Genomic DNA, 14,582 nt, shown 5'->3' with positions numbered 1-14,582 from the left:
TCAGCTGCAGATTGCTTCAGAGATTACCCTTCTGCTTTGGCATCTGGAGGAGTGGGCCTCCTTTGGTTTGTCTGAACCTCCAGAACTCAATACATTAATAAAATGAAACTGTCGAGTTGTGTGTGTGTGTGTGTGTGTGTGTGTGTGTGTATATATGTTAGTAGGCAGTGCCTGCCAGGAGGCAGGACCGTGGTACAAGCCACTCAAGGCTCCCCATAACTCCATCAATCATTTTAAAAGCGCATTCACTAGTGCTCGCAGCCTGATGTTTGTGCCACCTGCCCCACCCACTCTCAGGCTTCCTGGCACTGGGCCTGTGCTGTGCATCACAGCAGAGATTGTTTTTAATAATAGCAGGCTGAGGCTGGAGGAGTTGAGAGCCTCAGAGATGGCACAGGGCATATAGTGGTGGGAAGGGAAGAAGAAAACGGACTCGCTGAGCTAAGCTTCCCATGGAGGCTCAGGTTGGAGAGCCTCCAAAGTCCCAGGGTCCCCAGATCCCTTTTGTTCTGTGTGTGTGTTTAGTGAAACGAACTCAGGCTTTTATTATTCCTAGACCAGCCCCAGCTGCTGTGGCCCCACTCCTGGGAATCACAGCTATCCCCTAACCCGGCAATCTGTCAGGACTATGATCTTGTGATTACACGTGGATGAATAAACCCAGAGACGGTGGGAGCCTTTAGCTGTGACAAGGCGTCTGGGTCCCCAGGCCCTGCTGCTCTCTCAGTAAATGTTTGTTCACCGAATTAATGAGAAAATAAAAAGGCCGCCTGCTCTGGGGCTGGGGCTTCGAGAGCGATATTTAGTCTTACCTCTTCCCCTGCCTTGCAGGTGAATCCCCGAAAGGGAAACTTAGATGGGAAGCTGGGTACCAGCTTTGGTTTTGTAGCCAGGTTGAAAATGGGGCTAGCTTGGGCTTTCTGGTTCTTCCTCATCCTTCATCCCTCCCCCCAGCCCCCACCAGGACCTTCTCCTCACAGAACCATGGACCTCTGCCCCTGGTACAGTGGGCAGAACATTTGCTGCAGGCTACCCCTGGGGAGAGCTGGGAGAGAGGCCACACCTGTGGGGGCAGGTGATCAGCGTTGCCCCTGATGGCTGGCTGGGCTGGTGGGAAAGCTGAGAGGAGGCAGTGAAGTGGAAGAGGGGTGCCATACCTCCTCCTCACTTTCCTCCTGCAATGGTGTGACATCCCTTTCTCCTATGGACGCATGTCTCCCTCAGTGGGTGGGGAGCTGACTCATACCCCGTGTAGAACTGAGATGGCTCCTGGGCCTTGAGTTACACCCCCTACCCCACCAGTCCCCTAGTCCCCCACCTCCAGCCCCAGCTCCACCCCCCCACCCCCGCTGGGTCAGGCTCTGCCTACTCCCCTTGTGATTCTGCATAGTACCTGTGGGACAGGCACTGTCAGTTACAGACAGCTCAAGGGTCAGGGGCGGACAGATTCAGACGGGGGTCCTAGTCCCTGGAGCACAGCATCTCTGCTGTGCAGTCTGCTGCTTTCCCTGCCGTAGGCACTGGCTTGTGTATTTCCACTAGAGCACCGACGTCCCTCTGGGAGTCTCCACAGTGAGGGCAGTGTGATCTCCACCTTTGTTGCCACAAGTACTCTCCACATCAGGGTGAGCAAGCCAGCAAAAGAGAGCCACTTGTCTTCCCAGGGCCATTTCCCAGGCTCCAGGTTTGTAGCATGTGGTAGAGGTACCTGTCCATCAGGCAGGAATGGAGAGAAGGCTGTAGGGTATTTGTGGTTTCCTGTCAGAAATTCTTGCATCTGTATCCCACCCAGTAGACTTATTACCAAGGGTTGGATAGTCCCAGGAAGAAGACAGACACACAGACTCCACAGTCTCTATCTATATATACCTCTGTCTGCTCATGGAAGGGGAGAATTCCCTCCCATCTGGATTCTTGGCTCATAGCATCTCCTTCTTAAGAGAGGAGTGTGACCATTCAAACCACAGAAACCTGGGAAGGAGGAGCACCAGTCTCCCGTGCAGAGCCAGGGAGGCTGAAGTCTGTTTTCCTCCTTCTGCATTTGCCAGAAGTAGGCACAGCCCAGAAAGGAGGTAATGTGGCCAAGGCCATCAGCAAGCAGAGTAAAGATTAGCGCCTAAGTCCTGAGTCCTGGCCCAGTGCTGTTCCCGCCTGAGGGAGCCAGCAGCTTTCATGCTGTGGCTGCCTCCAGTTTATTGCCTAATTGTGCTTGTAAATGGAAGAGAAAAGAGGCATGAAAATCCCAAAAGTCATTGTACTCATAGTCACAAATTTTCCTTTCTGGTGGCATTTGACTCTGGTTCATTTGCCATCCCTGAATGGGTAAGGAGAGCATCTATTAGCTGTACATGTAGGAGGCTCCCCTCGTTGCTATAGAGCTGATCAGCCACGCTGGAACATTGTGGGCTTTGGTACCCTTGCTTTTTCCATCTGAAATCCGTGGAGACACTAAGGTCTCCATCTTGCTTCATCCTGTAAACTCTTTGGTGGCCAGGCCTTTGCTTCCTATCCCTTCGGGTTCCACGGGGCCCAAGACAACCCTGAGTTTCCCAGTGTATGGGGATGGCAACTGGTGTGGGGGCTGGGAGGGAAACTCAGGGCCCACCGTCACTGTAACCAGATTTGGTTTTTCCTTCTGCTTGTGACAGGGTGCAGCGTCTGCAAGAGGATCATGCCGCATTTCCAGAAGGCTGCCACCCAAGTGCGAGGCCAGTTTGTAAGTAGGGTGCCTCGGGGCCAGCAGGGCTTTGTGGTTCTGTCTTGGGGCCAGGATTGGGTGGCAAGGGCAGGTTCTGAACTGTGAAGCCATCAGCCGCTGCTGTCCAGGTTGCTCCTGAGACCTGTTCTCCATGAGGGTGGAGAACTAAGTGCGTAGTGTTTGCAGGGCCGGAGTGTGTGGTACCTGTCAAAGGCCAGCAATGACAATGACGAGGAAGCCAGCCAACCAGGGCCAGGGAGCAAGGGCAGGACATCCAAAGTCCAGTGTTTTTGGGTATGGGGGTCCAACATGGATGGAGCAGTTGCTAGAGGGGGTTCATTGGCAAAGAAGGGGGTTTGGTGGTCCTAGGGGGTGCAGCAGAAACTCAGAGCAGGCTCACAGAAATCATGCTCTCCCCGGGTCTCTGGACTCTGTGAGGGGGTTAAAGAAGCAGAGCAGAATGAAGCAGGAGAGCTGCAGAACCAAGACTTGTAGACAATCCCCAAAGGAAGGAAGGGAGGCAGATTGGAGGTGCCAGGGAAGCCTACCTTTTTGAGGACACGAGGGGGAGAAAGCATCAGGGCAGCAGTTCTTTGGAGAAGCCAGCACAAGCAGGATGGTACTGAGGTGGGCGTTCAGCTGAGAGGAGGAGACAGGCTGAGCTCCACCACAGAGGGCTCCCTGCTGCCTGCATGTCCTCGGCCCCGTCAAGCACTGTCTCCTCTGCCATGATTCTGTCCACTCCCGAGACCGAGTCAGGAGCACGCTTGTTCTGCTGACCACCTCCGCTACGTATAGGCGTGCCGATCTGAGCATGTTTACATCATTGTGATACAGAGCTCCAGGTCTTTGTCATCTTATAGAACTGAAACCTTGCACTCTCTCAACATACATTTCCACTCGGCTCCCCGCCCCTAGCGTTGATATAGATCTCTCTCTTTTCTGCTTCCATGATTTTGAGGTTTGGTCCTCATTAAAATGGACTCCTGTGGTATTTGTCATTGGTAACTGGCTTATTTTGCTTAGCATGATATCATCCGGGGCATCCACGTTGTAGTGTGTGACATCATTTCCTCTTTTCTTTTAAAGCCGTATAACATACTCACACCTACACCCACACCTATCACTTATCTATTTAGCCCTCAGTACACATTTGGGTTTCATCCGGCTCTTGGCTGTTACAAAGGAGGCTGTAAACATGGATGTGCAGATGTCTCTGCTGCTTCGACTGATTCATTTGTCCATTTCTGCACTTAACCCTAAGTAGCAGTAGCAGTTTTTTTGTTTGTTTTGAGTTTTTTTGTTTTTTGGTTTTTTTGGTTTTTTTTTTTTTTTTTTTTGGTGACAATGGGAAAAGTGTCTGCTGCTGCTCTTAGGAGCATGGAAAAATCCATACACCACTTACCGAAGGCCATCTCACCGAGTCTGGCCCATGTGCCATTATGGAAGAGCTGAAGTCTTGAAACGGCACCCCAATCTTTATGGATCAAATTAAATGGGGATCAGTTCAAAGTCAATGTCAGAAGCATCACGTAGACAGGGGGATTGCCCGCAATCCGGCTAGAGGTTTGACTTACAGGAGCCAGTGCTTTCGCTGCTGACCTCATTCTAGGGCAACACCGTGGTCCTACTTGCCTCTCACTAATGAATTTTTAGTAGCTTGCCTGAAGACGTTTGGCCTTGAGGTACATATACATCACTCTGGGGAAATTTCACTACGCATTTCTGGAGCCTCAATAGATACCGTATTTTAAAATTATTTAGCCCGGAGAAAAGACTTAATTACCCACCACGTTCTCCTTGCCTGTGCCCGAGTATATTTCAAACTGCTCAACTCGACTTCCGGGTTCTGTGGAACTGTCAAGTAAATAACTCAAGCCTCAAATCAGAACAGGAATTACCCACAGCCAGCTAGCCCCACCCATACATACCTCCTGAACCATTCTGGGCCACTGGCACGTGCTCCCCCTCACTATTCCCACACGGCCCTGCCACACTGCCACAGTGTCCCTGTGGCCCTGGCACACAGGTCCACCTGCCTTTGTTTTTGTATCCTATCACTTTGCCACTTAATACGGTTGCGATCTGTGGGTTTCCTGGGAGCAGGAGCTGCGTTCACGTCCAGTGTGTTTCTTCAGCCCGGGGGCATCAAAGGTACCTGGTCCGTACTGACCAGAGAGGGGGTGTTTATCGCTCCTGGGTTGGTTTTATTTTAGGCTGCAGGCTTGTCTAGAATGGTATTCCCTCCTCCTAAAGGAATGCAGAGTATCAGTCATTGAGCTCAGGCACACAGTGGGAAGGAGGCTTGTAGGACAGGGATTTTGCCCTTGGCTGAGGGCTTGTACCAGGCTGTTCTGTGAAGTTGGGCCCTGAAGCGCACTCATGTTCAGGGGACCTGCTCTTCCTTCGTGAGCCCAATCTAGAGATCTAAAAGTTGCCCGTTCTGGTTCTGCCAATGGCCAGCAGTTCTCAGCCTGTGAGTGGCAGTTCTTTTGGGGGAGTCGAATGACCCTTTCACAGGGGTCACCTGAGGTCATCGGAAAACACAGATATTTACATTACGATTCATAACAGCAGCAAAATTGCAATTATGAAACAGCAATGAAAATAATTTTATGGTTGGAGGGGTCACCACAGCATGAGTATCTGTATTAAAGGGTCGCAGCGTTAGGAAGGTTGGGGACCACTGACGAGTGAGTGACGTCAAGAAAGCAGGAAAGCTTGTACCTGCCCAGAAGCCAGGGACAGGACTGGAGGGCTGGGCAACCCAGAGGTGTGATTGCTTTCTGCCCTTACACACAGAGCACAGCGGGGCTGACATAGACTCTTTTTCTCCAGAAATCAAAGGTTTGCCCCCGCCCCACTGCTAAAATCCAGCTGCCTAGGGCATCCAGCCCCCTCTTCATCTCTGTCACCTTTGAGTCCCTTTGTCTGGCTTTGTCTGTGGCAAAGGTCAGAAGTTGTCTTCTGCTACAGAGCTTGGGAGGCGTCCAACCTGATGATGTCATACAGGAAGTCACGCCAGGTCAGGGATGTTCGGCCTTTGCCAAACTCAAACCCACCCCTTCGGCACTGGTGACTCATGCGCATCTGCCCTCACTGCTGCTAACTAATTGACATCCTAGTCAGCAGCCCAGCAGCACCCAGGTTCTGCAGCGTCAGAAAGAGCTGTGCCTCTGTGTGCTTCCCCTCCCAACCTTGCCCTTATCCACAGCCACACCGGGCCTCTGAGCAGTGCCAGTCTCCTGTTAGCCTTGGCCAGGGTACGGCCAGAGTAGATGTGAAGCCAAAGTGCTAACAGACTTGTACAGGTCAGGCTGGGTGCTGGTGCCCACTCGTTTGCCTAGCTGGGAGTTCTTGAGCGAGCTGCTGAGCCTTGGAGCCTCCATTGCTCTAGCTCTGAAATGGGGGTGCTGATGCTGGCCTGTCGTGTTGTGAGGAACGAATGTGTAGGCAATGGGGCACCTGGTAGATGGGATGACCGCACCTCCCCCTAACTGCCCTGAGCCCACCCTTCAGGAGGTGCCCCCAAGACCTGCAGGCTCTCTGTAGTGCACATGCCTGGCACTGCGCTTTCCTTGCCTTGCTAGAGTTGGCCCCCTCATGGTCTTCTCTGTGCCCTTGCTTCTGCCCAAGCTCCAATACTGCACATCTGGTAGCTTACACGGCATTACAGTCTAGATTTTCCCCCGTCTTTCTAAATGGAGTGTTGAAAATAAAATTCAGCCTCTCTCCACCTGACGGACTGCGTGTAGCCCTCCTTCAGGCCCCTTCTTGAACTGCCTGGCCCCTCAGCCGTGTGCCCTGCATCTCGGCAAACGTGTCTTCTCAGATCCGCCATCTTGGATCAGGCTCTGCTTGGTCACCGAGGTGTTTGTTGAAGGCTACTCGCCTGATCCCCTGACAGGCCCTGACAGCCTGTCCTGTGCATTCACCCCATGTATTCTGGGATTCTGTGTATCCTGTGTATTCTGTGTACTCTGCATCTATGAATTCAACCAACAGTGGATCTATGGTATATGGGGAGAAATGCTCCCATATTGAGCATGTGCAGACTGTTTTTTCCCCTTCATCCCTTAAGCCATATACTATTACGGTGGCGCTTTAGAATCTATATTGTCTTTCGTTTGGGAATAATGTGAGATAATTGGGGGCCATATGTGTCTCTGTAGAGTATATGCAAATGCTACTCCATTTCATAGAAGAGATGAGACTCCCGGGATTTCTATATCCTGATATTTCCAATTCCAGTGGATAGTGAGGGACGACTGTATTTCAAAGAACTGCAGCTGGGTAGTGGTGCTTTCTTTGACCCTGATAGTTCTCTCCCACACCTGAATAGAATCCCACGTGCACTGGCAGCTAAACCCTTTTAAGTGACGTTGGCTAGCTCCCTCATTGTCTGCTCTCTTCCAATTCTATGTATTCCACAGTCCAGTTAAATAGAAATTCTCTCTTTTTTTTGGGGGGGGGGAGGGCTGTGGGATGGGCCTTACCTGCTGTAAACCTTGCATCGTTTCCCTTCCTGGAATGTCCTGGCAATCTGACCCTACTTGGAGCAGTAGCTTATGAACTGTCTCCACTCTTCAGCTTCCATGATTGTTCCTAGCCAAGGACTAAACACATAGAAGTGCCTGTTGGGCATACCGAGCTTGTGATCACTAGAGGCTGTCGCCTCACTGTCTTCTCCTTGCTCTGGGAACAGCTCTTTTTCCTTCTTGACTTCAAAAACTCTAACTCTAAAAGTGTTTCTACATATTACTCAAAAAATGCACATCTTGCGGGGCATGGTGTCTCACGCCTTTAATCTCAGGCCTGTAGAGGCAGAGGCAGGAGAATCTTTGAGTTTCAGGCCAGCCTGGTCTACATAGTTAATTCTAGGACAGCCAGAGCTACACAGGGAGACCCTGTTCAAAGCACACACACACACAGACAGAGACAGAGAGATCATTAACTAGTCATTGTCCCCCAAATGGCCCAGAAATACTACAGAATCTTGAGATTAACTGACACTCCAAGAATAGGTGTTTTGAAAAGTCTGCCCAGGAGATAAGATTATTTTTTGCCTAAATGGATGAATGAATCTTTAGTGGTAGGGAATAGGCATCTTCAGCAATCATCTGGGGACCAGAATGCCCAAAGTGAGGGACCAGAAGCAAAAATAGCATGTGCTGTGGAAATGTAAGCAGATTGTAAACTTTGTAATATTAACAAAATACCTAATTCATCCTGAGTTCAAACAGACTTTATTTGTGTTGTCTCTTAATCATCAGAACACACGAGTTGCTGCAGAAGAGGAAACTGAGGTACAAGAGAGGCAGCTGGGCCTTGTCAGAGGAAATGTGTCTGCTAGGTAGGGGGTTTGGACTGCAGTCTGCGTGTTTGTCAGGAGCTCATAGCACATACTCCAAGCCTCTGGTAGAGGAGGAGGAAGAGGAGGAAGAAGACACATGCTTTGCAAGGTGTCTGAATAGGCAGACAGGCCAATTTCCTTCCCGTGCTGAAATCTTAGACTGTCTCCTTCCTTGGTAAATTAACAGCAACAACAACAAAAAAAAATCTAGACCCTAGCAGGTGTACAATTAAGAGATTCGTAAGAACGAAGGATTCGAAGTCGAGACAGCGACCATATGGGCTGAGTGTAGAGTTGGATTTTCGCCCGTAGTCAGTAGGATTGTAAAGTTTGGTGCAGAGAAGTGGTGTGATGAAAAAAGAGGATGTGTGCGATTAATCTTGTGGCAAATGTGCACTGACTTGAAGGAGATCAATTAGACAGGAAAAAAGAACCTGGAAATAGATAAATATTACTGGAAGAGACTGAATCAATCTGGGGAACGTGCACAGTGGCTTTGAGAGGGCTCCAGGGCTTCTCGTCAGTTCTGTTTCAGGTGTATTCCCCCCCTGCCTTTTTCACAACATCCCAAAATGGATGGGGTGAGGGGAAACCTATGTTTTAGCAAGCCCTTAGTACGTGTCTGTTGTATGCCAGGCACTAAGCTAGGTATTTAAAACAATAGGAAAGATATGCCCCAATTTCAGGGACTGAGGAGGCTGAAGGCACAGACAGCATGACAAGACCATCAAGGAAAGAAGGACTGTGATGTCACAGAGCACCAGTCTGTGTTTAAAATCCTTGACCTAAGTTGTTACATCCCCTATACCTTCCAAACAAAGTCACTCAGGGAAGGTGAGTGGCTTTCTGAAGGCCACACAGCTCCTAGGTGGTACAGAAACTAGGGTCAAGTTTGTTGCCCACTGGCGTCACCATGTTCCTTGTTCTCCTTCTGTGTGTCCACTTCTGTTAGAACTGGTGATGTCTAGCTTCCTATATTGCCTTTTATGCTCTCCCCCTTCATCCCTGTGTCCCCTTGCTCTGTAAGCAGCCTTCCTGTGTCTTGCCATTCAACAACATTCTCTCATGAGAACAGACTCAAGAGTCGTACGCACCTCATCCAGCCCCACAGAAGAAGATGCCACCATAGGAAGGGCATCACATGAGACACTTCGTTCTGGGTTGCTCTTAGCACTGCGCCACATAAGAGTAACACAGCCACCCAGGCTTTCCACTCCAACTCAAGGGTGTGGGCCATGCAAGTGGGGAAGGTTACGTAGGTCTGTGGAGACCTCATTGCTCATGTCCAGTGAGATCCACGTTCTCCTTAACCACATATGGGAAATGGAGTCTAAGACTACTGTATCAAGCCTAGGTGGGCAGCCTGCAGACAGGACAGGAGACGTCCAGGAAGATATCCAAGGCCCTTGTACAGAAAGGCTGAGTGTATTCAGAAGCCTCTGTTTCTGCATCTTAGAAAGATCGGCCTGAGTTGACATAAGCCGAAAACAAAAAAAACACTGTGTTCTTAGGTGGCTGTAGCCATGCTCCAAGCCCCCGGAACCCCATTTTATTTGGCCCCAAATGCTCTTTCTTGTGGACCAGCTATCTGGAGGGCAGCCCCGGAACCCAGATGCCTGACCTTTCCAAAGCTCTCCATTGTGAACTGGGCTGGCTCAGACAGCCTCGTCCCCCTGGTTGCACGCCAGCCTGCAAGGCTTTGTCCCGTGTGTCATCTTGCAGTGTGACACCCGGCCAGGCCTCGCATGGACAGGTGTGGGTAGGAGACCGGTCTCTTCTCTGTCCTCTCAGGTACTGGCTGGGATGAACGTCTACCCCTCGGAGTTTGAGAACATCAAGGAGGAGTACAACGTGCGTGGCTACCCTACCATCTGCTATTTCGAGTGAGTCTCCTGACTCCCTTCTGCAGTGCGTGTCACCCCCGCCCTCGCTCCCCACCCCGGGGCATTGGTCTCCCTTACTGATCCCTCTTTGTCCCTCTGCGTTGCCTTTCACAGGAAAGGGCGGTTTCTGTTCCAGTATGAGAACTACGGGTCTACGGCTGAGGACATCGTGGAGTGGCTGAAGAAGTGAGTTGGGCATTTTGTGTTTGGGTCCATGGGGGGTTGGAGGCAGGCGTCTGCCATGCTAAGGGCAGGCCCTCACTCACAGGGCTATGCTGGAGTAGAGGTCAAAGAAGGGAGAAGACTGATCTGCTGCCTGCATGGCTGTACCCCATGGGGATCTGTGATAGGGGGTGCAGGAGCCATGAGGATTTGCTGAGCTGTTGACTTGTGGTAACCTGTGGGGCCTGTCTAGAGTCCCCGCTCCCTCTTTCTTCGTGGGGAGGGCCTATCTAACCTGTTGACTGTCTCGGTGTAGTCAAGTCAGAAATCTTCCCATTCAAATTCAAACATGCCACTACCATCCCCCACCCACACCTCCCCTCAACTGTGTGACGGCTAGAAGTATTTCTCACCCCGCCTTGTCAAGTCTGAGAGAGTTCCATGGAGGGCTCTCTGAAAATAGGACTGTCACTTGAGTGCTTATTTAAAAAAAAAAAAAATTCAACGCTGTATTTGATGCTATGAAGCTGCTCTGGAACATTCTAATGCCTTCGACTCTTGAGATGGCCCCTCCCAAGCCTGCTTCGTGGCAACCTTCAATCCCTGCTTTATAATATGACTAGATCCAGTCTCACAGTTCTGCCGGCCCCATCCCTCATCTTAGCTGGCATGAGCCAGGCCAGCTGCTGGGTCCTGTCATCCCACTGAGCATTCCACTCATCCTAACCTGAGCCTAATCTCGCCACCACCTTCACCGAGCTCAGTGTTCTCTTCTGGAGCCCCCAGGCTACTCCTTCCCCAGCGCCCCCCAGGCCACCTTCTCCCCAGTGCCCACCCTGCTCTCACTTGTGGTTATTTGTGCATACATCTAGAAAGATCAGCAGCAGTTTGGGGGTTCTTCTTTGTGGCTGACCCCATTGGAAGGACCTGATAGAGTTTCTTGTCGAGTACCCACAGTAGAACTGACAAGAAGGTGTTTTTAATCTTTGTTTCATGGTCAAGTTAACCTGGGCGGAGGGATGGAGCAGCCTGCCCCAGACTGTAGAACTGGTGATGGGTAGCAAGACCACTGACCCTGCTCCTCAGGAGACACCCTGGGGTCCCATTCAGAGTTGAGCATGGGACCTCAGCTTCATCCCTTCTCCAGTTGCCAGCTCATTAATATATATTGGCATCTTTACCTTAGGGATCCTGAGCACAAACCCTAGGGTTAAAGAATTAGTTATCTAAAGATAGAGAGGTTCAAGATGTGTGTTTTCAGAAATTGTGAAAAGGATGGGTTTTATATTAAAAACAAAACCCCGAAGGAGCGCTCTGTTGGATTTCTGAAGGTTGAGGCCCTATCTCCCTGAGCTCCCAGGGGCCCAGGAGATGAAGCACCAGTCCACCTGTGTTTGCATAGAGACATGTAATTTTTGGAAGCATTTTCACATCTCTCTCCCCATCGGTTACCTCATTTTCAGCCCCTGCCGGGGAAGGCTGTTCCTATTACTCTGTGTTCATTGTCTTAACCCGGGCCTTCACTTTCTTATTTCCCTTTTTCATTTGATAATAAGCGTGTACTCTCCTCCAGCCTGACATATCTCGGTCCACCTTGGGAAAAGGTTTCAACAAATAGCAATCTCATTTGTCACCGGAGCATAAAATCTGCCAGCTTCCTCCCCCTTCTCTAACCTTTTCTCATTTCAAAACACCCTCATCTCTTTCTCGAAGGATAAGGTTTCATCTGGGGCGGGGCAGGGAGTGGGGAGCTGTGTTCAGAGAGGGCAGCTCTCCGTCGTCGATGTGGGGTTTGTGGAGATTTGTGACTGGTTGCTGTCTCTCCACTGGAGCCTGCCACCTGTCCTGTAGCTTCTTCTTGCCTCTCCACACCCACTGGCTTCTTCCCCACTCCCACCCCTCCCCACTGACCTGATCAACTGAAGCCCAGGGCCACCTGCTCTGGACTGCTCTCCTGACCATGCCTGTCTCCTCCCACCTTCCTTCTGGGGGTCAGGAGCCCCTGTCAGCCTAGTACCCATGTAGTCTCAAGATGAGAGAGGAAGGAAGTGCCAGGAAGGAAAAATTGTGTGTTGGGGCACACAGCAGTGCTTCCCCTTACCAAAGTTGGAGGAGACAAGTCACCTCTTACAGGAAGTCCAGTGAGCTGCCGATCTTATGCCCCAGCAAGAGTTAGCCACGGCACTGTGTTGCTACCTACTTTAAAATTTTAAGGGTTTTTTTTTTTTTGTTTGTTTGTTTGTTTGTTTGTTTGTTTTTTTAGTTTATGGCCTTCATGTAAGATGTTTCTTATAAAATACTTTTAAAGTGTGAGGAAAAAGTATTTCTGAGCCCTATTACCCAGAGATATTTGGATGAATTTCCCTTCATGTTTTCCTCTGTGTGTACCCAGCTCCATGTGTGGTTTCTCCTTGTCTCATGTATTTCAAGTCTTACCAGTTCCCTCCATCCTAGTAGGCAGCAGAGGGGCTCATCTTACCCACTGTCCTGGTGCTGAGCTGGTCTCCATGGTCTCTGCAGCCAAGAGTGAAAATATCAGGGTACCTCCATCCTGGCTGTTTGTCCCAGTGGTATATAAAGCCCCAGAGAGAACCTGCCCTCCCTCCTCTCTCTGTGACTCCCACATTGCCCTGAAATGAGCTTACAGATGGCCCTTTCAGTCTTAGAGAGCCCAAGACAGATATTCTGTCTGATCTTCAGAGCACATGAAAGCAGCTAGAGGCCTGGAATGGTACTGAGGAGACAGTAACCATGCCCCAGCAATTACCCATCGTGCCCTTTACCTCACTGGTTTTGTTTCTTAAGTTGTGTGTATTTGTAAAAATGTGGTGTTGTATGTGTGGTCTGTGCATACTTGAATGTATGGGGGTGAATACACATGTACCCATTCAGAGTCCTGTAGAGGAGTTTTAATTCAGAACATGGCTGCTCTGGCAGGAGATCACATCCAAAAACCTTCTAGTGTGTGTGATCTTCTGGAATACAAACACGCCTTTAATCCAGGAGACAGAGGCAAGCAGATCGTGATTCAAGGCCAGCCTGGTTTAGAACAAGTTTCAGGTAAAGAAAAGCTTAGATCCAGGTGTGATGATACATGCCTTTAATCCCAAACAATGAAGGTAAGGTTAGTTTGTTGAAGGACGCACCCAAGTTTGAAAGTGATGTTTAATTGAGTGGCAGAAAAAGTGACAAATCAGTGAAAGATTTGACAGACTAGGATACGCCCAACTATCACGAGAAGAGAAGAAACGGAAGCTACTTAGGGGACCATGCAGAGAAAGAGAGAAAGCAGTTTTTACCTGGACAGTAACAGAGAAACAGTTTGCAGAGAGAGAACTCAACTGAAGACCAAATGAGTCAGAGAATGAGAAGGAGGCAGATTATAGCAGATTGCTGGAGTTAAGTCTGACACCAAGCAGAGCAATCCCAGGGCTGAGAGAGAAGCCAGGTTGAATAAGTCAGCTGGGAAAATAGTTTGAGCCAGAACAGCTGAGTTGAACCAGCTAGCCCAGAACTCAGTAAGAAGCAGAAGAGATGAGCTTATTAAGCAGTAAGTCTCAGAGGCTGAAAATAGTCTAGACCTAGGTTAGAAGCTTCCAGTACTAGGCCTATAGGTTTGCAGACAGAGGCCTAGGGTTACAGAGAGGCCTAGGTTAGCAGATAGAGGCAATAAGCCTCAGAGACAACAACTGAACCAGGCAAATGAAAGTTCCTTTTGCAGAGGAGACGCTGAGTGCCTTGCTCTATCATGCTCTGCCTTATTCCCTTGCAACAGGGTCTCTCAACACATCTAGGGCTAGGCTGGCAGCTAGCAAGCCTGGTGAGCCTCCTGTGTCCACCTTCTACAGCACTGGGGATGGTTACATGAGACCATGCCTGGTTTCTTATATGGTCTCTGGGGATTTGAACCCATATCTTCACACTTGCGTGCTAAACACTTTTATCCACTGAGCTATGACCCCAGCCCTTTGCCTCATTTTGAATTCAAGTTATCCATGATTATCTAGGAATGTCTAGGTAGTCCTTTGTAAATTTACAGAGCATCTCTCTCTCTCTGAGAGAACCTGAGAAATAACTGTAAAAAAGCCAGAGAGTAGTCCATTGCCCAGTAGATATTTAAAGCTGAAGTTGCTTACCTAGGCTCCTGGGGTCACAGGCATGTTATACAGCTGCTTTCTCCCCCTGGTTCTGCTGTCTGATGAAGATACAAACTTCTGCAGTGTTTCTTCTCTAAGAGTTTCTACTGGTTGGCGTTAGCTCTCATCAGAGATACAGAAAATAAATTACGATTTCTTCTTTCAGAGCAATCTGAAATGCCTTTTTAAATTTTTATTTGTTTATTCTACTTTTTTGAGACAAGGTCTCACTATGTAATCCCGGCCTGGAACTCACTATGTAGACCAGGCTGGCCTGGAGATCTCAAGCCCTCTGCGTGCCTCTTGTCTCCTTTAACCAGGTTTCTTCCCTCTTTGCAGGCAAGCTTGCA

At 49.7% G+C, this 14,582-nt stretch overlaps 1 protein-coding gene across 1 annotated transcript in view; it reads left to right on the top strand.

Moving 5' to 3' along the window:
* Pdia5 (protein disulfide isomerase family A member 5) overlaps positions 1-14,582 on the top strand; it is an 86,743-nt gene that overhangs the window by 40,948 nt on the left and 31,213 nt on the right. Inside the window, exons 8-10 of the mRNA XM_060370318.1 lie at positions 2,649-2,716; positions 9,843-9,934; positions 10,049-10,120. Of these exons, the coding sequence (XP_060226301.1) occupies positions 2,649-2,716; positions 9,843-9,934; positions 10,049-10,120 (232 nt within the window). The remainder of the gene's footprint in view (positions 1-2,648; positions 2,717-9,842; positions 9,935-10,048; positions 10,121-14,582) is intronic.

The sequence above is a fragment of the Meriones unguiculatus genome, chromosome 17, assembly GCF_030254825.1.
Source record: "Meriones unguiculatus strain TT.TT164.6M chromosome 17, Bangor_MerUng_6.1, whole genome shotgun sequence".
Lineage (NCBI taxonomy): Eukaryota > Metazoa > Chordata > Mammalia > Rodentia > Muridae > Meriones > Meriones unguiculatus.
The sequence above is the reverse complement of the archived record's forward strand: the minus strand, read 5'-3'. Positions and strand labels throughout refer to the sequence as shown.